General features: G+C 42.2%; 1 protein-coding gene across 8 annotated transcripts; it reads right to left on the reverse strand.

Annotated features, from left to right (window-relative positions):
• Positions 1 to 1571: 1571 nt before the first annotated feature.
• ZNF223 (zinc finger protein 223) lies at positions 1572 to 18015 on the reverse strand. Of its 8 annotated transcripts, XM_033224832.1 has the most exons (7): positions 17850 to 17994; positions 17309 to 17374; positions 14627 to 14709; positions 11639 to 11774; positions 9633 to 9759; positions 9373 to 9465; positions 1572 to 4113 (listed from the first exon to the last, which is right to left on the reverse strand). In XM_033224832.1, exons 5-7 carry the CDS (start codon positions 9664 to 9666, stop codon positions 2900 to 2902), a joined length of 1341 nt encoding a protein of 446 aa, XP_033080723.1. In that variant the 5' UTR covers positions 9667 to 9759; positions 11639 to 11774; positions 14627 to 14709; positions 17309 to 17374; positions 17850 to 17994; the 3' UTR covers positions 1572 to 2899. The 8 variants fall into 8 exon arrangements, with proteins under 8 accessions (XP_033080723.1, XP_033080721.1, XP_033080722.1 ...); XM_033224830.1 differs by lacking the exon at positions 11639 to 11774; XM_033224831.1 differs by having other exon boundaries at positions 9633 to 11774.
• Positions 18016 to 27422: the final 9407 nt, after the last annotated feature.

Genomic DNA, 27422 nt, shown 5'->3' on the forward strand with positions numbered 1-27422 from the left:
CTGAGGCAGGAGAATGGCGTGAACCCGGGAGGCGGAGCTTGCAGTGAGCCGAGATTGCGCCACTGCACTCCAGTCTGGGCGACAGAGCGAGACTCCGCCTCAAAAAAAAAAAAAAAAAAAATTAAAACAATTGAATGCATGCAGACAGGGGCAGAATGTTGGTTACCAGAGGGAGGGAAAGGTAAGGTTGGTGGTGAGGGAAGTGGGGATGGTTAGTGGGTACCAAAATATACTTATATAGGATGAATAAAATCTTGTATTTGATAGCATAACAGTTACTACAGTCAACAATAATTTATTGTACATTTAAAATAACTAAATGAGTATGGATTGTTTCTAACACACAAAAATGATAAATGCTTGTGATAACAGATACCCCCTTTACCCTGATGTGATTATTATGCATTATGTGCCTGTATCACGTATCTATATGTGTACCCATAAAAATTAGAAATGTTTTTAGACTGGGTGCAGTGGCTCATGCCTGTAATCCCAGCACTTTGGGAGGCTGAGGTGGGCAGATCACTTGAGTGCAGGAGTTTGAGACCAGCCTGGGCAACACGGAGGAACCTCATCTCTACAAAAGAAATACGAAAATTAACCAGAGGCAGGGTACGCGTCTGTAGTCTCAGCTACTCAAGAGGCTGAGGTGGAAGGATGGTTTGAGCCCAGGAGACCACCACATCTGGCTAATTGTATTTTTAGTAAAGACAGGGTTTTACCATGTTGGCCAGGCTGGTCTTGAACTCCTGGCCTCCAGTAAACTGCCCACCCCAGCCTCCCAAGGTGCTGGGATTATAGGCATGAGACACTGCGCCCAGCCCTTTGCCCATTTTTTTTAACTGGGTGGTTTCTGTTATTGAGTTGTAAGAATTCTTTATATAGTTTGGATAGAACTCATGCTGTGAAGTCTTTTCATGTTCTTGACAATGTCCATGTATTCTTAGCATTTTTTAAAACTTAGGTCCTATTTAGGTATTTTTATTTGCTTTTGCTCATGTTGTTTCATTGAAGAATCTATTCCAAATAAAAAGGAAGATTTACTTCTATGTTTTCTTCTAATACTTTTATAGTTTAGCTATTACATTAGGTCATTGATGAATTTTGAGTTAATTTTTAAGTGTAGTGTGAGATACAATCTAACTTCATTATGTTATGTGTCTGTGTATAGGTGTCCCAGCAGTATTGGTTGAAGAGACTATTCTGTCTCCATAAAGTAATCTTGGATCCTTCTTGAAAATCAAGTGGCCTTAGATGTATGGGTTTCTTTATGGATTCTCAATTCTATTCCATTTATCTGTATATCTGCCTCCTGGGTTCAAGCGATCCTCCCACCTCAGCCTCTCCAGTAGTCTCCAGCTGGGACTACAGACATACACCACCACAACTGGCTAATTATTGTATTTCTTGTCGAGGTGGGGTTTCTGATGTTCACCGAGAAATCTAAAAATAATGCATACAGTTATAAAATAGAAAAATTCCAGCAAATATTCATTGCCAAAGAAAATAAGAATATAATTGTAACACATTCTGTATATACACTCAAAAAAAAAACTCCAGAAACACAGAGATGCTTGTCCAGAAACACACAAAGGTATTTATTTAATTTTTTTTTTTTTTGAGACAGGGTCTCACTCTGTTGCCCTGGCTGGAGTGCAGTAGCACTATCATAGGTCACTGCAGCCTCAATCTTCCAGACTCAAGCGATGTAAGGATGAAGCAAAAATACAAAGACACATGTGGCTAACATTCTAGTGGTCATCAATTTTGACACGTTCATTAGAGTTTTGAAAGTGTGTGAATAACCTGTCTCCTGAATAATAACTAATTGTCAAACTTCTGTTTGAAACCCTGCAGCACGACTTACAAGCATTCTCTGCTATGACAGTCCCATGACCACTGGGGTATGCTGAGCTATGGCTGAAACACTAACTTTAAACAAATGTTTTACCTCCCATAAGACCAGATGAAAACTCACCAGCATTGATTCTGTGATAAATGACAAGATATGAACTCACACTTACCACATGCCTCTTATTTTTAATGTTTCTCTCCTTTGTGAACTCTCACATGAGACTGTAGTGAGACTGAGTAGAGGCTTTATCACACACATCACACTACTAAGGTTTCTTTCCAGTGTGGACACTGATGAAGTTGAAGAGTTAAAGTCTGAATGAAGCACATACCATCCTCCCACACTTCGATGGTTTCTCTCATGTGTGAAGCCTCTGAGGCCTAATATTTCCGGTGATGTAGCAATTGCACTACTGGGTATATCCAAAGGAAAGGAAATCAGTATGCCGAGGAGATATCTGCACTCCTATGTTCACTGCAGCACTACTCACAATAGCCAAGATACGGAACCCACCTAAGTGTCCATCAATAGATGAAGAAAAGGTGGCATATATATATATATACACACACACACACACAATGAAATACTCTTTAGATATAACAAAGAAACAAAATTGTGTCACTTGTGGCAAGATGAGCTTTGGAGGACATTATGTTAAACAATATAACCCAAGCAAAGAAAGATAAATACCAACTGTCCTTACTCACATGTGGAAGCTAAACAAAAGCTGATTTCATAGAATTAGTGAGAACAATGGCTCTAGAGGCAGGGAAGGGTAGGGGATAGGTGGGATGGCCAAAGGTTGGCTAAAGGATACAAAAGTACAGGTAGATAGGAGGAAGAAGTTCTGTTCTGCAGCACTAAAGGTGGCTATCATCAACAACGATGTATTTTCAAATTGCTAGAACAACGAATTTTTAATTTTCCCAACACAAAGAAGAGATCATTGTTTGAGGTGATAAATATGCTAATTACACTGATTTGATCATTATACATCATATACGTATATTTAAATATCAAATTTTTCCCCTTAAATATGTACACTTATGTGTCATTTAAAAATAATGATAAAATTATATCAAGATTCAAGCGCCTCTTGTAGCGCTTCCCACAGTCCTCACATTTGGATGGATTTTCTCCACTGTGGTCTCTTGGTTGGTCTTTACGGTATGACCGGTGTACAAGCCTCTTTCCACAGTCCTCACATTTGAATGGTTTTTTCCGGCAGTGGAGTCTCTTATGATTCAAAATACTTGAGGCCTGTCTAAAGCTCTTCCCACAGTCATCACAGTTATAAGGTCTCTCTCCTGTGTGGGCTCTATGGTGCAAGTCAAGACCTGACTTAGTAATGTAGCTCTTCCCACACTTGTCACATTTGTATGGCTTTTCTCCAGTGTGGACTCGCTGATGGATCAAAAGATATGAGGACCGTCTGAAGCTCTTCCCACATTCTTTACAATTATATGGTTTCTCTCCTGTGTGGATCGTCTGATGCTTACACAAATCCAGCCTACCGATGAAGCCTTTTCCATATTCCCCAGTGTTGTTTGGTTTCTTTCCTGTGTGGACCACACAATGCCTATTAAGACTCGACCTAAGACGGAAGCTCATACTACATATCTCACATTTGAATGGCTTCTCCCCTGTGTGAATTCTCTGATGTTTCTGAAGCTGGAAGTCATGAATGAAAGCCCTCCCACATGCCTCACAATTATAATGTTTCTCTCCCATGTGTAATTTGGAATGAACTGTAAGTGCTGATCTACTTCTGAAGCCTCTCCCACATTGTTCACATTTGAAAGGTTTCTCCCCAGTGTGGACTCTCTGATGTGTTTGCAGATGTAAACTCTGACTGAATTCCTTACCACACACGTCACACTTAAAGAGTTTCTCTCCCAGGTGGACTCTCTGATGAATATGAAGTGCTGAGATGTAACAGAAGCTTTTTCCACACTCATCACGGGAATGAGACTTCTCTGTTGAGTGTATTTGCTGAGGAAGATCAAAGATGGAAACATCACTGAAGGATTGTTTACACTTCCCACGATCAGAAGGTTTCTGTCCTGTATGCATTATAGATAATCCTTCCTCAACCTGGGAGTGGGCATCACCCTGTTCAAAGAACTGAGGGCTATTTATGGTAGAGTCTTGAGGCCTGGTTAAATCACTTGCAATTTCTTTCCAGATCTGCTGGCAGGACAACCCTTCATGTGGTCCTGCTTCTTGAACAGTCTTCATCTCAGGTTGGATCCTGCCTCCTATCAGAATACAAAATTAAGAGATCAGGACAAGCTATGCCCTGTTCAGTGTTTTTAAGAGTTCACACTTAGGACATGGTAGGAAACTTCAATGAATATTCAGTTTTTGTTTTCCAAGTGCACCCTGGTTTCTGGTTTGCATGAGAGCAATCTAAAACTGTACCATGTCACCGGGCACGGTGGCTCACACCCATAATCCCAGCACTTTGGGAGGCTGAAGCACTTTGGGAGGTTGAGGCCTGTGGATCACTTGAGGTCAGGAGTTCAGGACAAGCCTGACCAACACAGTGAAACCCTGTCTCTACTAAAAATATAAAAATCAGCCAGGTATAGTGGCACACACCTATAATCCCAGATACTTGGGAGACTGAGGCAGGAGAATTGATTGAACCCAGGAGGCACAGGTTGCAGTGAGCCAAGATTGTGCCACTGCACTCCAGCCTGGGCGACAGAGTGAGACTCTGTCTCAAAAAAAGAAGGAAAGGAAAGGAAAAGAAAAGGAAAAGGAAAAGGAGAAAGAAAGAACCATACCACATCTCAAATATAAAATCCTTGATAGAAATAAAAAATTAATATGACACATACATTTAACCTGTTACTATTTTTAAAATTTCCAACTCAGTCTGAAATCTTACATGGTAAATTACTAAACTATTATGCACATAATGAAATATGAATCAAAAGGAACTCTAAGGGAAAGCAGTAACATAATAAATACTGTGTATATTTGCCTGTATATTGTATTTCCTTATAAAAAAGTTAACCTTCCTTTCTGTACGAGGTGGCTTAAAAAACATTTTTAAAAATAAGAAAAGAAGTTAACCTAACTAAAAAGAGCCCGGGACTTTGTCCTCAGTATCTGAGAGGTAATCTGTAGGATCTTGAAGGGGCACGCCTGAGGAATGTCTCTCTGTTTGCTTGGGGCAAATCTTGGGTAACTCTTGATAGTGAAATAATATAATTTAGGGTTGTGACTAGCCACAGCTTTGGGGGATGGGAAATGGCAGGTGGCATTCCCCATGTCAGAAAAAATAACAGTGTGATTTAATGTGGGATTTAGGTCACAGGGAACCAGTGGACCAAAAGACTAACCACACAAGAATCAACTAACCCATTATGGCTGTGTAATGGAGCCCCAATAATTACTCTGATCCCAGCACTCAGTTGACTTTCCCTGACTGGTAGTTCCCTGTGTCTAAGTCACATGATAATTTTGGGTATGTAACATGCCCCACTCTACTGTGAGAATACAATAGGAGATCCACATTTGGTGCTTCACTGGACTCTGCCTTATTTGGTTTTTCCCCCTGGCTAACTATAATATGCATCTTTTCCCTGTAAATGTCAGTAACTATGAGAATAAATGCATCCAGTGAGTTCTGAGAGTCTTTCTAGGAAATTATTGAAAGTGAAGGTAGTTTTGAAAAACTCCTGAATTTGCACTTGGAGTGAAGTGAGAGCAGTTCTCTGTAAAATGTCCCATTAAACTTTTTAGTTTAACTCTCCATGATACTAAACATCAAACACCTTAGAGTGTTTATATCTACAGATCGAAAGTATTCCTGTACAAGAATTTTGCATGACACATATAAAATACTTAATCTTATTTTTCTGTTTTGATATGGATAGTAACTTGGTTATCTGAAAGAGTACAGAGACAGACAACTGCAGTTCTGAGGGGAATCTGAAAGGCTGTCCTTCCAGGGGTCCACAAAGGAGGATGCTCTTGATCAGACAATCAATGATGTGAAGAATCACTTGGAATGAAAAGAAAGCCTATAATGTAGGTAAACTGGCCTTTATAACTGTTTTCATATTCAAGACTATACATCAGTGAGCTGAAATAAAGTTAAAACCTGCAATAGACATTTATAGAAAGGAATCAGAATGAAAATTATCACAACGTGGAGACAAGCAGGAAAGCTATTATTACATGAAATGTCAGCTACATCTGACATTTCACTCACATACATCTACACGCATGAAAAATGTCCAGGTTATACTGAAAAAGGTGTTTCTTACTATGGTTCATGCTCACAAAATGTTCAAAACTTTGTCAGGATATTACCAAGTCCTGAAACAGGTAAATTTTTCTGATGGAGAGTTAAGTTCCAAAAGTTGAATCTTGGAAAATATTAACAGGTAAGTGGATACCTATTAGTGTACAGTGGTGACAAAGAAGGGCTGGGCTCCTGGCCAAACTCCACCCTTAAGCCTAGAACCTCCGCCCTAAGTGGAAACAGATGACCCCATTTTTCTGCCCAAATGTTGCTTTTTTGGCCTGCGTGCCACTATCCTGTGCCCATAAAAGATTTCAGCTGGCAGAGCAACACAAGCAGCTGAGTGGCAAGGATACACGTTGCTGAGCAGTAAGCAGAGCAGCAACTGAGTGTCGGAAACTATGGACAGATGTGGCTAACTTCAGAAGGTGTGGCTTTGGAAAGTGGTCTAGCCACAAATGGCCTGGCTTCAGAAACAGATCACCTTCCCATCCCCTTTCCAGCCTCCTTTTCTGCTGAGAGCCACCTACTGCTCAATAAGTCTTCTGCATTCATCACCTTTCACACAGTTCGTGTGACCTGGTTCTTCCTGGATGCTGGACAAGAACCTAGCTCCAAGAGGGCAGGGGCAGCTACCCTGAAGCTCCACTGAGCTGGCTGGCACTTGGCCATCCCCAGATGGCAGAGCTGAAACAGCACGTGTTGTAACATGCTTGGACACTGCTGTGGGGCATGCACAGAGCCTGCTCCCACCAGAGAGGAGTGACCAGCCAATTCCAGCATTCATTTGCTCCAGTTCCGGCACTCGCTCGCTTGCACGCTCTCTCCCGCAAAGAGTGGACAGCAGAGGGCTGCGTGAAACAAACCCTGCAGTTTCCACCCACAAAGACGGTCAAGGGAACAATCCTCTTACCAGTACAGGGATATATTTAATACACTGTGACTTATAAATAAGAGGTCTTTAAGGAGAAGGGAAGGTCTCTCAGGATCTTTCTATTTTGAGAAGGTAATTCCCCAATTCCTTCCAGGTCATACCATTTACCAGTTCAAAATATAGCACTAAATCTATAAAAATAAACAAAAAGCCTGTAAAATCTGTATCCTTTTAACTTTTTGACAATTAAATTTGCATAATATAAAGATGAGGGAAATATACACATTTTTGAAGAAAGATGACCAGAAACAGAGTCAACATTCAGCTACATAACTTGCATCCTCTCATCCTCATTCTTCCCCCTCTAAGGGAAGGAAGGAGGAACCTGGGGGCAGTGAAGTGCAGGCTGACTTTGGAAAAGGCAAATGGGCTGCAAATGGGTAAATCTTTCAAAGGAAATGTAGCTGGAAATCCTCATTCAAAAAGACTTTCTTCCCAGATATAAATGTGCTCCCTATGGAAAGCTCCAGGGTGGGTCCCAGGGAAGGCATATTACTCAGCGTGGTCATGAAAAAAAATGCTATGCTTAGAAGTTTCCACAGGACATGGGTCAACTGCACACACATAAAACCAGTCATGTCAAGGAAACCTAAGAAAGTTGAAAATGGATAAGCAGTCATCCACAGAGAAAAAAAAAAAACTGTTCTGCAATATATAATCAGCCCTCCATATCCATGGGTTTGGTACCCATGGATTCAACCAACAGTGCTTAAAAATTATTTAGGGAAAAAAATTTCAGTTCCAAAGAGCAAAACTGGAATTTCTCACAAACTGAGTCCTATGTTGAATCCTTGTGAATGAAGTGACACGTAGGCATTGCATTTGGTATTATAACTGGTCTAGACATGATTTAAAGTATATGGGAGGATGTACATAGGTTATAGGCAAATACTCCACATATATCAGGAACTTGAACATCTCTGGCTTTTGGTATCCATGTGGGGTCCTGAAATCAAATCCCTATGGCTTCCAAGGGACTAATACATTTCATTCACTCTGGTTCATGTATTACTTATCAGGTAGCTCCATGATTCCTACAGGCAGTGAAGTCCCCCCATCCATTAATTCATTCATCAGGATACTAAATATTTATAGATCCCTCCATGTACTAGAACTATTCTAGGCACTGAAAATACAGTCATAAACAAACAGATAAACACCTTGTAGAGATTATATTTGAAAGGGAATAAGTGATCTACCAGTAAACAAAAGCATATGACACACAATACTTGCAGACCAAGTAAAGATAGGATGGTATTTTCAATAGGGTGCTTGAAGATGACCTCTCCCATGATATTAAAACGCAGCAGAGACCTGCATAAACTAAGGGAGGGGGTCAGTAAGTTTTGTGGGGACAGAGGATTCCAGTCAGAGACAAAAGCAAGTGAGGGCTCTGAGGCAGAAGCTTCTGTGGTAGGGAACATAATTGTTCCTGAAAGATGTCTACATCCAACCTTCAGGACCTATGAATCTGAAACATTACACGGCAAGGCAGATTAAGGCTGCAGATGTCATTGAGGTCACTAATCAGCTAAGCAGAAAGTAGGAAAGTCAACTTGGATCATGCAGGAGTGATGAATACAATCACAAGGGGCCTGAAAGGTGGAAGACATAGGCATAAGAAGAGTGGCAGAGGGAGAGTGACTCTGGAAGAATGGTCAAGGATGCAATGTAGCTGCCTTCAAAGATGGAAGAATGGAAACTGGAGCCAAGGAGTGTGGACGGTGTCTAGGGACTGGTAAAACAAATGAAGGCTTCTCTCCATGAACATCCAGAAAGGAACAAAGCCCTAAGACAGCTTGATTTTTGTCCAGTGAGATGTGTTACACTTCAGGCCTAAATCACAGAGAAATAATAAATGCTTCTTATTTAATCATCTAAGTTTGTGGTCATTGGGTACCAGCAACAGGTGATACAGTGTACTTGGCAGGATGGAGAAACAAGAGGGATGACAAGGTGGCCAGAAAAGATAGAGAAAGAGGGAGAGTATGGGAGATGTAGTGAAGAGGCAGTGAAGAATGAAGAGTAGACCACAGGGGTTTCTAGAAGCCACTTAAAGAGGCTTTCATAAAAATAAGAAGCCAGAATGGCTCTTAAGCTGAGGAATGACATTCTGACATCCATGTCCTAAGGATCACTTTAGCCACCATGAGGAGAACAGATGTCAGGGTGGGAAGGCACGGAGCAGGGCCACCAGCTGGAAGGAGGTTATAATAATCCAGGAAAGATGTTTGGCCATTTAGAACAAGGTAATGCAGTTGAACATGCACAGAAGTAAAACAGATGGAAGTCACAAACAAGGACACACAGTTGCTTGCTTCTTACCTGAATTCCCTTCTCTTTGGGTTGCTATATCTATCATCAAAAACTTTTCCTCCCTTAGAAAGTGGAAGGTATCTCGGTGGAATGGTTGATGCCCTGTAAACAGGCAAAGTCACATGCTTAATCCCAACATATTCTAGATAATATCAGGGTAACACTTACTGGAAATTTAGGTTCCCACTGCACACTTAAACTTGAACACCCTAGGATACAAAAGCACTCGTGGGACCTGACATTCCCTTATAGAAGATGCCTGTCCTCACCCACTGACAGCAGGTTCCTGAAGTTCTCCAGCATCACATCTCGATACAGCTTCCTCTGGGCAAGGTCCAGCAGCCCCAGCTCCTCCTCAGTGAAGACCACCGCCACATCCTTGAAGGTCACTGCCTCCTATAGCATCAAACATATGCAACCTCAATCTCACAACCAATGGTTACTGGGAGAGAAGCAACACTGAGAAGGTCAAGGGGAAAAATGGAAAGTTTTTCTGGATCTTCAGAGATGTAGGTCAACTTATAGAATTCCCATTCATTCTAGTCTGTGTCCTGACAATGACACACCTTAATTGTCCCAAGCGTCACCAGAAGTCCAATGATGGAGAAGTGCTGTGGCCTTATTTAGTGAACTCATTGAGTTTACTTGTATGTAGCCCCCTAGGAGTCTAAATGCTGCATCCTGGGCTACAGGTATATAGGTTTCAATGAACCTTGCTAATAGTCCCAGCAACAGTGAGCAATTCAGTCAGTATCTGCCCAACCTGGCAGCCGGTTGATGAGGCTGTGGCTGTGAAACCCCAATCTCAGTATTCCCAATAATTATTTTTCCTTTTCCCCTTTATAGTGCACAAGCTATTGGTAGTTTGTGGTTCAGATCATCACAGTAACCGACAAAGGTCCTCCTGACCTCTACGGGATCCCACAGTGGTGAAGAATGAAACCACAGAATACTGTAGGGGGTACCAGGGTCCTTCTGATGGTACTGGGGACACCTGATCCTTCCATTTGGGTGGCTGGCACTATCAGGCATATCTTTTTGTACAGGACATGACCTCCCTTCCTGACTGAACAACTCAGGCAGGAAGGTCTGGGCCAAACAACCAGGGGAATGGATGTCTACAGTGGTAGTAGCCTCAGGACAGGGACAGACGGACTGGGTCGCTACACCACCTCAGCCCACCCCCTATCCAACAGCTATTAATCTGCTGTTTTCCCAAGGGTGTGGCAGCAGAGGCCTGGAAGCACAGCACATTCCTTAAGTTATGTCAAGCTGCAGTCACTTCATGTCAACCTGGCTAAGTGTTCCATCTGCTCCTCTGGATTTATTCTATCACCAACCACAGTGACCCTCTCATCTTGACCATGGTAAACCACACCAGCATCCCTCATGCCACAGTGCACACCAACAGCTCCATAACCCTGGCTTGTCAAGTCAGGACCTGGCACCTGCCACATGAGAGAGAGCTGGAGGGCCCAGTGGTAACTGGTGTAAGCTAACAGAATCATACAACTTCAACAAAGCTACAGTGGACTGTGCTTGCTCGCACCATGTTCCTTTGACTACCTGGATGAGAAATGTTCCACATAATGATAACCAGGACTAGATGAGTGGCATTCCTCTCTGTAAGGGCCGCATGAATGTCATACGGGGGGAACTGACCTTATGCAACTGTGCCAAAAATGAGATCTGGATGGCAAAAGATAATGTACCCATTCCCACAAATGGGTCACAGAACAGCCAAACAAGGGAATGGGTGCTGTGTGCACTTGAGCCTTATGGCTTTCTCTGTGGGTAGTTTGGAGTGTGACCCAGATACAGGGTTGGCAATGTCATGCCTGGAAAGCTGGCAGACTGTTAGATCCTAAACATTAGGCATGCCGGGGGTGCCCTTAGATGTCACCCTGGGAGCAAGATGTACCACTGGGCAAGAAGGCTAAAGCTGTGCCCCAGGCTGACTGGGGACCTGCCTGGAGTTGTAGCTAGCTTCCAGAATTATGTTCTACACCTACAAGTCAATTCCCATGAAAAATGGTGAGACAATGGTTGATAGATACTACTTCTTCCACGGCCACTGCCTCGGGAGCCCAGCAACATCCCTTCACTCCCTCAGGAAGGTTCAAAAGACTCAAGTGCTCTGTGCTTTTAGCCCTACTGGGAGTAGTGAGTCTGCGACTGCCAACACCTCTGGCCTTCTCTGGATACACAGCTATTGTAAAAACTCAATGAGAGGCAACCCAGAAGCAGGCCCACTGGCTTCAGACACTGGGGCCACCTGAATGATTCTTCTTTGGTATCTTCAGCAGCTTCTTATTTTGATAACTGGGACCCAGGCAGGATTGCTACTTCAGGAAGGTCTGGCCGTGCTGCTTGTAGTCATGCTCCTCTGGGGTCCACGGAATGTATTCCAGCTATAATTCCATGAAGTTGGCAGACATTGTGTCAGTCAAGGTATTACACTGATCTAACAAGATCAACCAACACCTCCAGGCCTAGGGAGGTCGATGGGCACATGAAATGGACCAGTTGGCTAAGGGGGATATCTAGGTCAGGGGAGGGACTGCAGGACAGTTGTAGGCAAACATGTCTGAGGTCACATGGTTAGAAATGGGCAGACTCAGTTCTCTCTCCTTTCTTGCTTGCAGTTCTCAAGAATAATGGTAGATTATTCTAGGAATGCAGTATTATGGGGAGGAACTAACTGCCTTTGACAGTCTGGGCTTTGTTCCTCTCTCACCTGGAAGCAGGATGTCCTTCAAGTTTTTCTCCATGAGTCATGGCACCCTGAAGTATATAAACAGGGGCAGGTTACCTTCTGGGGTGCCTCAGCTCTGGTGCAAATGGGGCACATGCAGTCAAGATTCCATCTGCTCAAGGTAGTTTTCTTGAGCCCTGGATGGCCAGCTCACAGTGGACCCCAGGCTTCTGGGCTCCCCTGTTGCCAATCTATAGTCATAAATCTGCTTCATGTAATCTGTTACATGTGAGTGTGTTCTGTCCCACAGGACTCACACAAGTTGGTAAACAGTGCACAGTGAACCTGCTCCATGGTACTCGGTGTGTCTTCTGCACTTGCAAGGCACAAACCACATACGCTTATTGCAGCATTTAGTGTCCTGATCAAAAGCCAATATGCCTCAGTGCACATCCTAAGAGTCTGCCCATTTCTAACCATGTTTGCCTACAAGCTTTGTTCCCTCTGTGAATAATAGTTCTTATATGACAGAGTTTTTTCAAGAATTAAGCAAGGAAATATACAGTATTTTGAAAAGTCTATGGCACAGACTAAGTGTTTAATGAACATTAGCTGGTATTACTTATTACTGTTACTACCATTATCTATTTCAGGGTTCCACAGGATTCCAGGGAACTGATGATCTAGTTTTAGCTACACTAAAGAATAAATATTTATTTTTACATGTTTTCCATTATCAATCCTGCAAAGATGATATAGTAAGTAGTAAGATGTAAGAACGACTCTCCTCTCTCATTTAAAATAATTTCATATGAAAATTAAAATGTGAAAAATAACCACATTTAATATTATCATCATATAATTGCATACTTTCATCTCACTTTTTTCCCTAGCCCTCTAATCATTCAACAGAATACAAGTACCCTAATTCTCCTTATCATGGCCAAGAGTAGTTTATAAATATTCCCATGGTTTTGGTAATCTGATTAGGAAGAATAATTCATCCTATTATTCTCACTTATTATTATAAATGAATATCATCACTTTTGCCATCTCTATTTCTTCATTTACAATTGCCTTTTAGTGTTCTTTGTTCCACTGTTTGAACTATTTTCTTTATCCTTTTAGAAGATTCTTATTGTGGATTTATTCTTCCTTAACTATCCAAGGGGTAAATATCTTTGCCCCAGGTTGTCATTTTTTTCTGGTAACAATGTGTGAGGCGGGCTGGGCGCAGTGGCTCATGCCTGTAATCCCAACACTTTGGGAGGCCGAGGCGGGTAGATCACAAGGTCAGGAAATCAAGACCATCCTGGCTGACATGGTGAAACCCTGTCTCTACTAAAAATACAAAAAAAAAAAATTTAGCTGGGCGTGGTGGTGGGCACCTGTCGTCCCAGCTACTCGGGAGGCTGAGGCAGGAGAATGGCGTGAACCCGGGAGGCAGAGCTTGCAGTGAGCTGAGATCATGCCACTGAACTCCAGCCTGGGCAACAGAGCGAGACTCTGTCTCAAAAAAAAAAAAAATTTTTTTGTGAGCCATCTTGTGTCATAAGGAGGAATTTAGAGATTTTTTTAAAGAACAGCTGTGGTAATCACTGTCCTTAGGTAGTTGGAATAATGAGTACACCTGAGTAGGTGCCAGGTCTGGAAAAGAAGAGGTCACACCAACGCAGGACAAAGAGAAGAAGCGCTGCCTGTGGATGTCATCACTCAAGGGAGTGCTCCAGACACTCATACCACAGGGCACCAGACCCTCAGTGGAGAATTTTTCTTTCTTCTCGTCTCTCTCTTTCACTTGGGCAGAATGGCTAAGATTCCTGATCCTTGACTGCCTCTGTGATTCTCAGCAGGTTTCTCATATTTCTGAGTTTAGGAGAAGAAGAGACCAGGAACCTCCTCATTCTGCTGCTCTGAGAAGTAAATGAGTGACAGTACACAAGTGACTGGCCAATCTTCAGTATTACTAGACATTTTTTTTTTTTTTTTTGAGACAGAATTTCGCTCTTGTTGCCCAGGCTGCAGTGCAATGGCCCGATCTCAGCTCACTGCAACCTCTACCTCCCGGTTTGAAGTGATTCTCCTGCTTCAGCCTACCGAGTAGCTGGGATTATAGGCATGCTCCACCAGGCCCAGCTGATTTTGTATTTTTAGTAGAGATGGGGTTTCTCCATGTTGGTCAGACTGGTCTCGAACTCCCGACCTCAGGTGATCTGCCTGCCTCAGCCTCCCAAAGTGCTGGGATTATAGGCGTGAGCCACTGCACCCGGCCCAGTATTACTAGACATTTTAAATGAAGGCTTTCTGGCTGGGTGCAGTGGCTCACACCTGTAATCCCAGCACTTTCAGAGGCCGAGGCGGGCAGATCACTTGAAGTCAGAAGTTCAAGACCAGCCTGACCAACATGATAAAACCCCATCTCTACTAATGATACAAAAATTAGCCAGGCGACAAGAGATCCTCAAAGTCCTGTTGTTCTCCTTGAGTCTTCCCAGGACAGAGAAAAACACAGAAGAATCTGAGTAGTAAGATGGAATTTTAACAGTAAGAGAGGAAAGCCCTACTCACCTTGGACCTGGTCATTTTTCCTCCTACTTTAGGGAATTTGCAGAGTCCTGAATGATGCAGTTCAAGGGAAAGCAGAATTGTGCCTGGAAAGTGCCATGAAGACAGAAAAAGAGACATGAAAGGGTGGTCAGGGATGTCACCCACCAACAAGGACTCATATTTTCAATTAGCACATGAATGCTCACAGCAGCATTATTCATACTAACCCCAAATTGCACACAACCAAGAAGCTCTCCTATGGGTAAATGGATAGAAAAATTGTGGCATATTCACACAATGGAATCTTATTCAGAAATGTAAAGGAATGAAATACTGAGCCATGCAGCAACACCTGTGAACCTTGAAAACATTACAGTAAGTGAAAGAAGCAAGTCACAAAAACCCACAGACCCTACGATTCCATTTACATCAAATGTCTGGAATAGATAAATATATATAGAAAGTAGGTTAGTAGTTGTTCTAAAGTTGAGGTGAGAATGAGGTTTAAAGTAAATGGGCATGAGGAGTTCAACTGGGGGATGAAAGTGATCTCGGCTGAATTATGATGATGATTACTCCACATCAAAGTTCCTAAAGATCACTGACTTGTACACCTGAAATGGGTGAATGCTACAACTAAAATAAACCTAGAGTTAAATAGCTGTTAATGCACATATCATTAGAATCAATAAGACTGGATTCTGAGTCCATATTGATAGAATATTTATAGTTGAACACATCAATGAACCAATAGAGGAGAAATGGAAGCTCTTCTTTACAAGAAAATGCCCACTAATAATGTGTTTTCCCATAAGAAACTTCATAATTTAAAAAAAAGTAACATAAGACTGGACAAATCTGAAAGACATCTTCTTGGCCAGTGACAAAGCTGAGATCACCAATGAAGGGACAAACGAGCATCACTTGGACCTTGTTATGTTACAATGAAAGGGGCACCTTAATTCACCATTGTACTCCAGCCGGGGTGACAAGAGCGAAACTCTGTCTCAAAAAACAGAAAAAGAAAAAAAAGAAAAGAAAAGGGCATCTCAGCACTCCTGTGGAATCCCCACTAACAATGTATAATCTGAACCTAAATGTGAAATATATCTGTGGGGGAAAGAAAGAGAGATCAGGCTGTTACTGCGTCTACGTAGAAAAAGGAAGACATAAGAAACTCCATTTTCATCTGTACTAAGAAAAATTCTTCTGCCTTGAGAATTTAATCTGTAACCCTAGCCCCAACCCTGTGCTCCCAGAAACATGTGCTGTATTGACTCAAGGTTTAATGGATTTAGGGCTCTGCAGGGTGTGCTTTGGTAAAAATGTGTTTGCAGGGAGTATGCTTAGTAAAAGTCATTGCCATTCTCCAGTCTCGAGTAACTGGGGACACAATGCACTGTGGAAAGCCGCAGGGACCTCTGCCCAAGAAAACCTGGGCATTGTGCAAGGTTTCCCCCCACTGAGACAGCCTGAGATATGGCCTCCCGGGAAGGGATAGACCTGACCGTCCCCCAGCCCGACACCCGTAAAGGGTTTGTGCTGAGGAGGATTAGTGAAAGAGGAAGGCCTCTTTTCTTTTTTGAGACGAGTCTCGCTCTGTCACCCAGGCTGGAGTGCAGTGGCCAGATCTCTGCTCACTGTAAGCTCGCCTCCCGGGTTTACGCCATTCTCCTGCCTCAGCCTCCCGAGTAGCTGGGACTACAGGCGCCGCCACCTCGCCCGGCTAGTTTTTTGTATTTTTAGTAGAGACGGGGTTTCACAGTGTTAGCCAGGATGGTCTCGATCTCCTGACCTCGTGATCCGCCCGTCTCGGCCTCCCAAAGTGCTGGGATTACAGGCTTGAGCCACCGCGCCCGGCCTAGGAAGGCCTCTTTTCAGTTGAGATAAGAGGAAGGCATCTGTCTCCTGCTCGTCCCTGGGAATGGAATGTCTCGGTGTAAAACCCGATCGTACATTCTATTTACTGAGATAGGAGAAAACCACCTTATGGCTGGAGGTGAGACATGCTGGCAGCAATACTGCTCTTTAAAGCACTGAGATGTTTGTGTAAAGTCAAACATAAATCAGGCACAGCACCTTTCCTTAAACTTATTTATGACACAGAGTCCTTTGCTCACATGTTTTCTTGCTGACCCTCTCCCCACTATTACCCTATAGTCCTGCCACATCCCCCTCGCCAAGATGGTAGAGATTGTGATCAATACTGAGGAAACTCAGAGACTAGCACCGGTCCCCCAGGCCCACTTTTCTTCCTCTATACTTTGTCTCTGTGCCTTATTTCTTTTCTCAGTCTCTCGTCTCCACCTTGCAATAAATACCCACAGGTGTGGAGAGGCAGGCCCCCTTCAATATTAAACTCCAAATGAACAACTATGGAAATATGACAGCTAAAGACAATGCATAAGCTGGACTTTGAATAGGTGAAGGGTGGGGCAGAGGACAGTCATAAGGACTTTAAATGACAAATTTAACAAATTCATATATGGAACTGCAGATTAGATAACATGATGCTAGGCAATATGCTATCCAACACTATTTAGTAAGTACACTACAAATACTAGTATTCTTTTAACACATCTATCTGATATGTAATCGGTAACAGTATTATTTAATATAATATCCAATATTATCTACCATGGTATGTGAAACCCTATAACCAGCCCTTCCTAAATGCCTCTTACCAAGACACCCCACAATTACCATGGTATGTGGGCTTCCTTGCTGCAGAAAACTACCAATCAGCAGTCTCTGGTTACAGGTATTTTCCTGGTGGTATCAAAGCAAACAGGAAAAATGTAAACATTTGGCAAATTTGGGTAAACAGTATATGATAATTTCTCATGCTGTTTTGGCAATTTTTCTATAGCTTTGAAATGATATCAAACGTTTTAAAATATCAGGAAACAAGAGACCACCACGCACCAAGTGACAGGGACAACTTTAAGGCTTTCATTTGTATTATCTCTTTCAATTCGCAAAACAATGTTAGGATGATCCTATATGCACCATTTTAAAGAACAGCAATGGGAAGTACAGAGACATTAAGTAACATTTCACATCACACTGCGAGAAAGAGGCCGCATATGTAGGGAGGCGGACTGAGCGAGGTCAAAGTCCTGAAAACCCTCAGAGCAGGGCACACAGGGCCCCCCCCATCCCATCCCCGGGGACGCCAGCACAGCCCCCCGACGCCAGAAGGCTCCACTGAAGGGAACAATAAACACCCTCCCCGCCCTCGCACCTCTAAACCTCTGCTCTTTGCCAAGGCTTCTTTTCCCCTGAGACGATCATCGATCATCGGGTGGTTGCGAGCCTCAGGCAAAAGGGGCTCGTTCAAAATGTCCTGCAAGACGCCGGTCATTAAAGCAGGAACCTCAGACTCGGAGACCGGAAGTGTCCTCTGCGCCGGAGTGTCTGGACTCCACTTCCCAGAATTCCCCAGACCCGCCCGCCTGAGCCAAAGGGCCCGCAACTCCGCAGAGTATCTGGACTATCCTTCCCAGAATTCACCGGATCACCTGCCAGAGCCAAAATGCCCGGTGTTCCATGAACCACTGGACTACACTTCCCATAAAACGGACTACAATCCCCAGAAGTCCCCGGAAACGCCTACCTGAGCTAAAGTACCAGGAATCCCGCAAGGTGTCTGGATTGCAGGGCCTCGGATGCAAAAGGAAAATGTCCTGATTCATCTCACCCTTTAGGCGCAAGTGTTTCGACTACATGGTGCTCCTCGATTACACTTCCCGCAACACCCGGGGGAATGAATTTCATAGCCCCAGGCGCCTGGTGGGGAATGTAGGCTGTTACCCTGACAGTTGTCCTTCCCAGAGTTCTCGAAGGAAAATATTGAATAAACAAGAATTTATGAAGTCTAAATGTCTCCCATGATTGACAGGAGTGTTCTTGGACAGGGAACAAGCGAGGAGATACAATATTCAAGGAGCTAGCGGGAGTGACTGTTGAGCGATCAGATGGCTGAAAGGAGGCTCAGGGTTTAAAGCAAGGATATCCAACTCCAGGGCCACAGACCTGTACCCTTCCACTGCCTGTTAGGAACCGGGCGGCACAATAGGAAGTGAGCGGCAGGTGAGGGAGCATTATGGCCTGAGCTCCACCTCCTGTGAGATCTGCCCAGCATTACAGTCTCATAGGAGCGTGAACCCTATTGTGAACTGTGCGTAGGAAGGATATAGATTAGGCGCTCCTTATGAAAATCTAATGCCTGAGGTGGAACACTTTCATCCCGAAACCATTCCTGGTGGAAAACTTGTCTTCCACAAAACCGGTCCATGGTGCTAAAACGGTTGGGGACCACTGGTTTAAAGAATGAGCCAGGTAGAATGGGTTGGGAGGGACAATGAGAAGCCAGGAAAGCATCAGCCCTTGTAACTGAAAAGTAGATTAGTGGCTTCCCGTTTGCAAAGTCCAGTTAACAAGAGGGAGATCTGGTATAAAGAAAGTTATTTAATCCAGAGCTAGTGTAGGGTAGGAAGCACAGGTGTTGTCTTTAAGTGTACTGCTTGGCTTTTAGAGCAGAAGGCAGGCACTTTTAAAAGGTAGGGGATGAAGAGGGCAGGGGTCTGTGTGCTGGCTTGGTGCCTTATCTATTAGGCAGTTGACTTGGCTTTTTCATGGGCAGAAACAAGCTGTAACCAGAAGGGAGAGAGTAGCAGGCATGCTTTCAACTGTTGTCTCTTCAGGCAATCTCCTGGTGGGTGAGAGTTCAGAGGCCAGCATGCTTTAGTTTATAAATCGACTGTTAATTCTGGAGGAGAGTTCTGGCTTGGAGCACATAGTTAGATGAACTTGCCCTGTAGGAAGTGTCTAGTGAAGGGGAGGTAAAAGTCTATATTTGCATTTTTTTAAAGGGTTACGTAGGAAGTGGGAAACTAAGGAAATGAGAAAAGAGAAAGAAATAAATAACCGTCTCTTAGAAAAAATGGTGGTTCTCAGTTACACCCCTAGTCCAGATGCTGTGGTACCACTGGTTTGGCAGGAAAAACAAAATTCCAGCCATCAATGGAGAAGCTGTGTCCTCATGGAAAAGCTATCTCCCACCTTTAACATTCTCATGGTAGTAATGTTTCTACTTTAGATATAGAAACACTAAATTTCAGAGAAGTTAGTGAATTGCTAAGTATTTTAAAGCAAGTATAACTGTTGAAGAGCTTGGCACTGGTATCAAATCTGACACCCAATATCTATGGTTCAATGCCATAAAACTGGAGAAGATTCTGTAGGTGAGGGAGCATGATTTATTATTAAGAGTTTCCTGTCGGGCATGGTGGCTCACTCCTGTAATCCCACCACTTTGGGAGGCTGAGCCGGGTGGATCACCTGAGGTCAGGAGTTTGAGACCAGCCTGGCCAACATGGTGAAACCCCGTCTCTACTAAAAATACAAAAAACTTAGCCAGGCATGGTGGCAGGTGCCTGTAATCCTAGCTATTAGGGAGGCTGAGGCAGAAAATCGCTTGAACCCAGGAGGGTTCAAAATCACAGCAAGTTGTTTTTTGTTTCTTTGTTTTGTTTTGTTTTGTTTTTTGCGACGGAGTTTCACTCTTGTTGCCCAGGCTGGGGTGCAATGACACCATCTTGACTCACTACAACCTCCACCTCCCGGGTTCCAGCGATTCTCCTGCCTCAGCCTCCCGAGTAGCTGGGATTACAGGCATGCACCACCATGCCTGGCTAATTTTGTATTTTTAGTAGATGCTAGTCTAGAACTCCCGACCTCAGGTTATCCGCCCGCCTTGGCCTCCCAGAGTGCTGGGACTACAGGTGTGAGACACCGTGACTGGCTGGCAAGTTTTTTTAACTGATGAAAAATTCATATCAAAAGGCAAAGGCACTAGATCACCTAAAACGACTTCGCAAAAGAATAAAGCAGAAGGAATCACTCTAATCATGTCAACAGTTATTATATATCCACATTAACCAAGGAAGAGTAATATTCTCTGAGTACAGTCACACAGATCAGTGGAACACAATAGATAACCCAGAAATGACCCTAACCAACTATAACAAAATTATTTGTGCCAAAATGCTAAAGCAAATAAATAGAAATGGGACAGTGTTTTCATCAAAGACTGCTGGGAATACTGAACATTCATATGCAAAAGAGAAAAAGAATCTGAGACTTTATTTAAAAATTAAGTCCAATTGGATCACAGATTTAAATGTGAAATATCAATGTAAAATTACAAAATTTTAAGAAGACAATGTAGGAAAACTGTAGTAGCTAGAGCTTTGTCAGTATTTGTATACCTATCTGACAAAAAAAAACTTATATCTATAATATATAAACAACTCTCACAACTCAACCATAAATAGTCTAATAAGAAAAGGAGCAAAAAGCACAAAGACATGATTCACTCAAGAACATTTATAAATGGTATGTGAACACAGAAACGGATGTTCACAGCATTAGCCATTAGAGAAATACAAATTAAGAGCACAAATACAAATTATGAGCATCGCTACACAAAATTTGAACAGTTGAATTGTATATAATAGTTACAACATTAAAATGCAGCTGAAGATGCAGAAAATCTAGCTCTCTCATACTTTGTTAGTGCCTATAAAGAGTGGCACAGCCCTCCAAGAAGGAGCATGGGATGTTCTTTAAAAACATACATTTACATACGACCCAGCATTTGCACTTCTGGGCATTTATGCCAGAATGAGGAGAATTTATACGTGCACAAAAACCTGTGCATAATTGTTCACAGCTTTTTTTTTTTTAAGAGTCCCAAACTGGAAGCAGCCAAAATTAGCCTCTCTATATAGGCAAATGATTAAATCAAGCTGTGGTATGTGCATGCCATGGAATGCCACTCAAGAATAACAAACAGTACAGTTGAGTTAGATGTAATGCTTAAAAAAAAAAAAAGAAAAGAAAAACAGTACAGATTTTTGGTAGATACAGCAATTTGCATTGATCTAAAGCAGGGGTGTCTAATCTTTTGGCTTCTTTGGGCCACATTGGCAGAATTTTCTTGGGCCACACATAAAATACACTAACACTAATGATAGGTGATGAGGTTAAAAAAAAAATCTCATGATGTTTTAAGAAAGTTTACAAGTTTGTGTTGGGCTACATTCAAAGCCAGCCTGGGCTGCATGCATGCCACTGGCTGGACAAGTTGAGCTAAAGAATGTTATTCTGAGTAAAAAGACAATCTGAAAAGGTACATAATACATAATTCCATCTGTACGACATTCCCAAAATGACAAAATGTAGAGATGGACATCAGATGAGTAGTTGCCAGAGGATGGTGAGGACACAAGTTGGGTTGACTATAAAGGGGTACCTCAAGAGAGATCTTTGTGGTGATGGAATAATTGTTTCTGTATCATCACTGCCTTGGTGGTTCCATTAAATCTACATGAAATACTATGAATAAAAGTAGTATACACACACATTGTGCCAATGTTGAATTCCTGGTTTTAATATTTTACTAAAATTATGTAAAATGTAATTAAGAAAGTAGATGGAAGACCCAGGGGGTTTCTCTGTACTTCCCTTGCAATTAATTTCCTGTGAATTTCAAATTATTTCACTACAAAAAGAGAACACAACTGATTATTATCAATCCCTGCTTTTCTGAGGAATGTCTTTTTTTTTTTTTTTTTTTTGAGAGGAGTATCACTCTGCCATTCAGGCTGGAGCATAATGGCGCCATCTCAGCTTACAGCAACCTCCATCTCCTGGGTTTAAGCGATGCTCTTGCTTCAGCCTCCTGAGTAACTGGGCTTACAGGCACGCGTCACCATGCCTAGCTAATTTTTTTGTATTTTTAGTAGAAGTGGGGTTTCACCTTGTTGGTCAGGCTGGTCTCAAACTCCTGACCTCGTGATCCGCTCACCTCGGCCTCCCAAAGTGCTGGGATTACAGACGTGAGCCACCGCGCCCGGCCAGAATGTCTTTTCATTATTAACTTTACTGAACTACAAAGAGTTACAGTAAAAAATAGTCCTCTCTCTATACTATTGGTAGGGTCCAAAAAATTAAATCATAAATGTAATGTTGGGAATTCGAGACCAGCCTGACCAACATGGTGAAACTCCCTCTCTAGTAAAATACAAAATTAGCTGGGCATGGTGGCACACATCTGTAATCCCAGCTATTCTGGAGGCTGCTTGAACCCAGGAGGCAGAGGTTGCTGTGAGCTGAGATCGTGCCATTGCACTCCAGCCTGGGCAACAAAAGTGAAACTCCTCAAAAAAACAAAACAAAACAAAAACAAAACTGTGTAATGTTACAGAAAGTTTAATTTAAAACTACAATTATTGGTCCAGGCATGGTGCCTCACACCTGTAATCTCAGCATTTTGGGAGGTTGAGGCGGGAGGATCACTTGAGGCCAGGAGATTGAGACCAGCCTGGATAACATTGTGAGACCCCGTTTCTACAAGAAAAAAAGAAAAAAAAATTAGCCAGGTGTGTTTGCATGTACCTGTAGTCCCAGCTACTCAGGAGCCTGAGGCAGTAGAATTGATTGAGCCCAGGAGGTGAAGGCAACAGTGAACCGTGATTGTGCCACTATACTCCAGCCTTGGTGACACAGAGAGACCTATCTTAAAAAAATAAATAAATAAAGGCCAGGCACGGTGGCTCACGCCTGTAATCCTAGCACTTTGGGAGGCCAAGGCGGGTGGATCACCTAAGATCAGGAGTTCGAGATCAGCCTAGCCAACGTGGCAAAACCCCATCTCTATTAAAAATACAAAAATTAGCTGGACTTGGTGGCTGACGCCTATAATCCCAGCTATTTGGGAGGCTGAGGCAGGAGAATCACTTGAACCCGGGGGCAGAGCTTGCAGTGAGCCAAGATGGCACCACTTCACTCCAGCCTGGGCAAAAGAGCAAAACTCTGTCTCAAAATAATAATAATAATAATAATAAGGCAAAAAATAAAAAGAGGAAAATTTTTATTCAGTATGTATTGTAACAAAAATACAAAAGAAATGAAAATATTCTGTTCATTTCTGATTGTTCTGATACAGACCCAAATAATAAGAATTTTATTTTACATCTCTCATTGGAAGCTAGACAGAAACTTTTGGCTTATAGAAGTATAACTTATACTTTAGTTTCTGTTATTGTGAATGTAACATTGTGTGGTTTTCTACATAGAACTGATGGTGGTGTTCTTGAATAATACTTGCAAGGTTACACCTTCAGTATTATTTATTTGAGTGCAACTTAGCATTAACTTTTGATAAACTTAATAAAGGTTTTCCATGTACAGGGATCCTCTCAATATCATTGAAGTAATAAGGAGGAGGCCACATTTGACTCTTGTAGATTTTGGGCACCTCCATCTTCTTGGACTCCTTCCTTTAAAAAAAGTTTAAAATTATATTTTACAATTGTATTGGTATAAAGATGATTATAATACATGCAGAAGTACTTGAAGCACATAATTTTCTAGAGTGTCTCCCTTATATGGTATCTTAAAATGAAGATTCTTAACTTTGAAGACAACTCTAACTAGACTCATTAGCTGTAAGAGATATATCACTATTATAAACATCTTTGTGAACTTGAAGACTTTAATTTATCTGAAGATAAACCACACTTCTAAGGCTTCTCTCCAGAGTTGACTAGATGATGACTTGAGTTTGGAAAGGCTTATGAATGGGAAGAACTAAGCTATAACTGAAGCCCAATCTATATTACTACATACATGGAGCTTCCCTATCTAATCTAATTACTGATGCCTTTCAAGTTTAGAGCCATCACTACTTTTTTGTCCACATTCATTACATATGGATTTTCTGTGAAATTTGTCTGCAGGGTTAGGTGATGTTTTTCCCAAAGTCATGTGACTATAATAAACTCTCTCTCTATTATGTGCTCTTTCATTATCACAGTGATGTCAAATCCAACTGAAGCTGAAAAAGATACTGATTGCATTTACATGGGACATTTTTCAAGGAAATTTGTTGACCTCTACTCTAATTACTTAGTCACTTTTATAAATTTCTTATAAGAATCTTAGGCTCTGCTTCCTGGAAACTTTTGATTTTAGTTATTATTGGAACTATCTCCTTGAAAATTTATGACATAGTCTTTATCTTCCAAATCCCAAACACACACTCTGGCACATATGTGACAGCAGGGACCTCTTGCTTTAAGAACCAGGAGTTAATTTTTCCAAGATTCATTAGAGAGTCTTATTCTTGCTTGATGTACTTGCAACTTGTTCCTAAGTTTGCCAGCAATAAAGGTTCTTATGTTAGGGATATCTGAGCCCTCCATTGTGAAGTTTCTCCATCTTATCATGAATCTCCTTCCCTGTGCCATCATATATTCTAAAGTGCTCTCAACAGTTTGCATTTGCCACAATATCACATGGGACCACTACACTAAAGACACCATGCTGGCCAGGCATGGTGGCTCACACCTGTAATCCCAGCACTTTGGGAGGCCGAGCCGGGTGGATCATGAGGTCAGGAGATTGAGACCATCCTGGCTAACATGGTGAAACCCCGTCGCTACTAAAAAAAAAAAAAAAAAAAATTAGCTGGGCATGGTGGCAGGCACTTATAGTCCCAGCTACTTGGGAGGCTGAGGCAGGAGAATGGCATGAACCTGGAAGGCGGAGGTTGCAGTGAGCCGAGATGGTGCCACTGCACTCCAGCCTGGGTGACAGAGCAAGACTCCGTCTCAAAAAAAAAAAAGAAAAATGAAAAAAAAAAAAAGACACCATGCTGTTAGAATCTGATGTGCAGAAAGTTGCAAATGAGATCCCTTAGAAATCTATAAACCATGGGGTATGATAAACCCCATGAAAATGTAGGGAATCATGACCTAGGTGATGTTTCTTGAAATTCAATTTCTGAAACACAGATATCCCCTCCAAGGTGAAAGAAACAATGCTACACCTTATACAACCTACCACTAAAAAGAGGATAACGCTTGGTTAAAGTGTTGTTTTAGTGGCAACATCTGCCATATCTGAGTATGCTATTATGTTGGGTTACTGAACAGTTGTATGTTTAAATGCATAAGAAATTGCCAAACAGTTCTCCAAGGAATTTTTACTGTTTTATACTCCTCCTAGCAATATATTAAACACTATAGTTCTTCCAACTCTTTGCCAAGACTTAGTATTGCTCGTTGTTTTAATTTTTGTCTTTCTAGTGGTAAGGAATGATGTTTCATATTGATTTTAATTTCTATCTCTCTCATTAATAATGGTGATGCATATCTCCAAATGTGGTTGGCAACCATCTGTATATAATTTTTTAAACTGTATAGTTAACCATTTTGGTCTTTTAAAAATTAGTTTTTCGGCCGGGCGCGGTGGCTCAAGCCTGTAATCCCAGCACTTTGGGAGGCCGAGACGGGCGGATCACGAGGTCAGGAGATCGAGACCATCCTGGCTAACACGGTGAAACCCCGTCTCTACTAAAAAATACAAAAAACTAGCCGGGCGAGGTGGTGGGCGCCTGTAGTCCCAGCTACTCGGGAGGCTGAGGCAGGAGAATGGCGTAAACCCAGGAGGCGGAGCTTGCAGTGAGCTGAGATCCGGCCACTGCACTCTAGCCTGGGCGGCAGAGCGAGACTCCGTCTCAAAAAAAAAAAAAAAAAAAATTAGTTTTTCATTTTATTGTCACCGAGTAGGAGGTATTTGTATAGTCTGCTTATACCTCTGCTGTCAAATATATGTGTGGTGAGCTTTTCCCAGTGTTTGTTTCCCTTTACATAAGTTTTATTTTTTATGCTTATCAAACTCATTAAACTTTCCTTTATGTTTAGGAATATTTTTCCTCAAGAAATACTAGGCCATTTAAGTTTGTTGAGTCTACTATTTTGTTGAATGAAGCTAAGATGATCTACATAAATAGAACAGCACTCCATCTTCATGGAATATAAGACTAAACATTGATGGAGACACTCCCCAAACAGTTCTACAAATTCAATGGAATACTTCTCAAGACGCCAGCTGACTTCTCTTTAAATATTAACATGCTGAATGCTGGATTCATATGAAATTTCAAGGGACTCAGAATGTCCAAAACAATTCAGAAAAACAACAAAGCAAGAGGACTCAAGCTTCATGGTTCAAATTTTACTATAAATCTTCCCAATCTAATTGTAAAAATGGTATTGACATATAGTTTGTATTTGCTATTTTATTTTTTTAGATAGAGAATCTTGCTCTGTAACCCAGGCTGGAGTGCAGTGGCACAATCATAGCTCACTGCAGCCTTAACCTCCTGGGTTCAAGTGATCCTCCTGCCTCAGCCTCCGTATTTGTCTACTTTATTAGATTTTTTGTAGCAATGGAGTCTCACTATATTGTTAAGGCAGGTCTTGAACTCTTGGTCTCAAGAAATCCTCCTGACTTGACCTCGCAAAATGCTGGGATTACAGGCATGAGCCATCGTGCTAGGCTGAATTTGCTTTCAATTTAAATGGAAATTTGCAATTTAAATTGCAAATAACACCAAACATCTGCTCTAGATTAAAAACAAAACAAAACAGAACGAGGCAAACACAGGTGCAGGTCAGGGCTCAGGGAACTCCACTTGAACAGCACTGCCAGGCATGATTAGTTCCAGATACCAAAGAAGAATGTGAAGGAGGCACTGGAAACTGTGGGCCCATGACACACAGGGCCTAGAGCATGAACATCACTTCCCTGGATCTAAGGGCAGTACTGCTGTCCTCTCTGTCCATTGCCAATTTCACCATTTCACCACACTCATCATCCTATGTGTTGTAATATGTATTGCAGGGAGCATTCTTCATCTGTTTTGCAGCCCTAGACTCAGTTCATTCCCAGAATGAAGACCGCA

Source organism: Trachypithecus francoisi, unplaced genomic scaffold (assembly GCF_009764315.1).
Source record: "Trachypithecus francoisi isolate TF-2019V2 unplaced genomic scaffold, Tfra_2.0 Lachesis_group12, whole genome shotgun sequence".
Taxonomy (NCBI): Eukaryota; Metazoa; Chordata; class Mammalia; order Primates; family Cercopithecidae; genus Trachypithecus; species Trachypithecus francoisi.

Excerpts from the sequence above, each read along its gene's own strand:
- ZNF223 (XM_033224827.1), bottom strand. The coding sequence starts at position 14,743 with ATGTCTCTTTTTCTGTCTTCATGGCACTTTCCAGGCACAATTCTGCTT. Across the intron at positions 9,466-9,632 it reads CAGGAACCTGCTGTCAGTGG|GGCATCAACCATTCCACCGA; the intron begins GTGAGGACAGGC and ends GCCTGTTTACAG. Across the intron at positions 4,114-9,372 it reads CCAAAGAGAAGGGAATTCAG|GAGGCAGGATCCAACCTGAG; the intron begins GTAAGAAGCAAG and ends GTATTCTGATAG.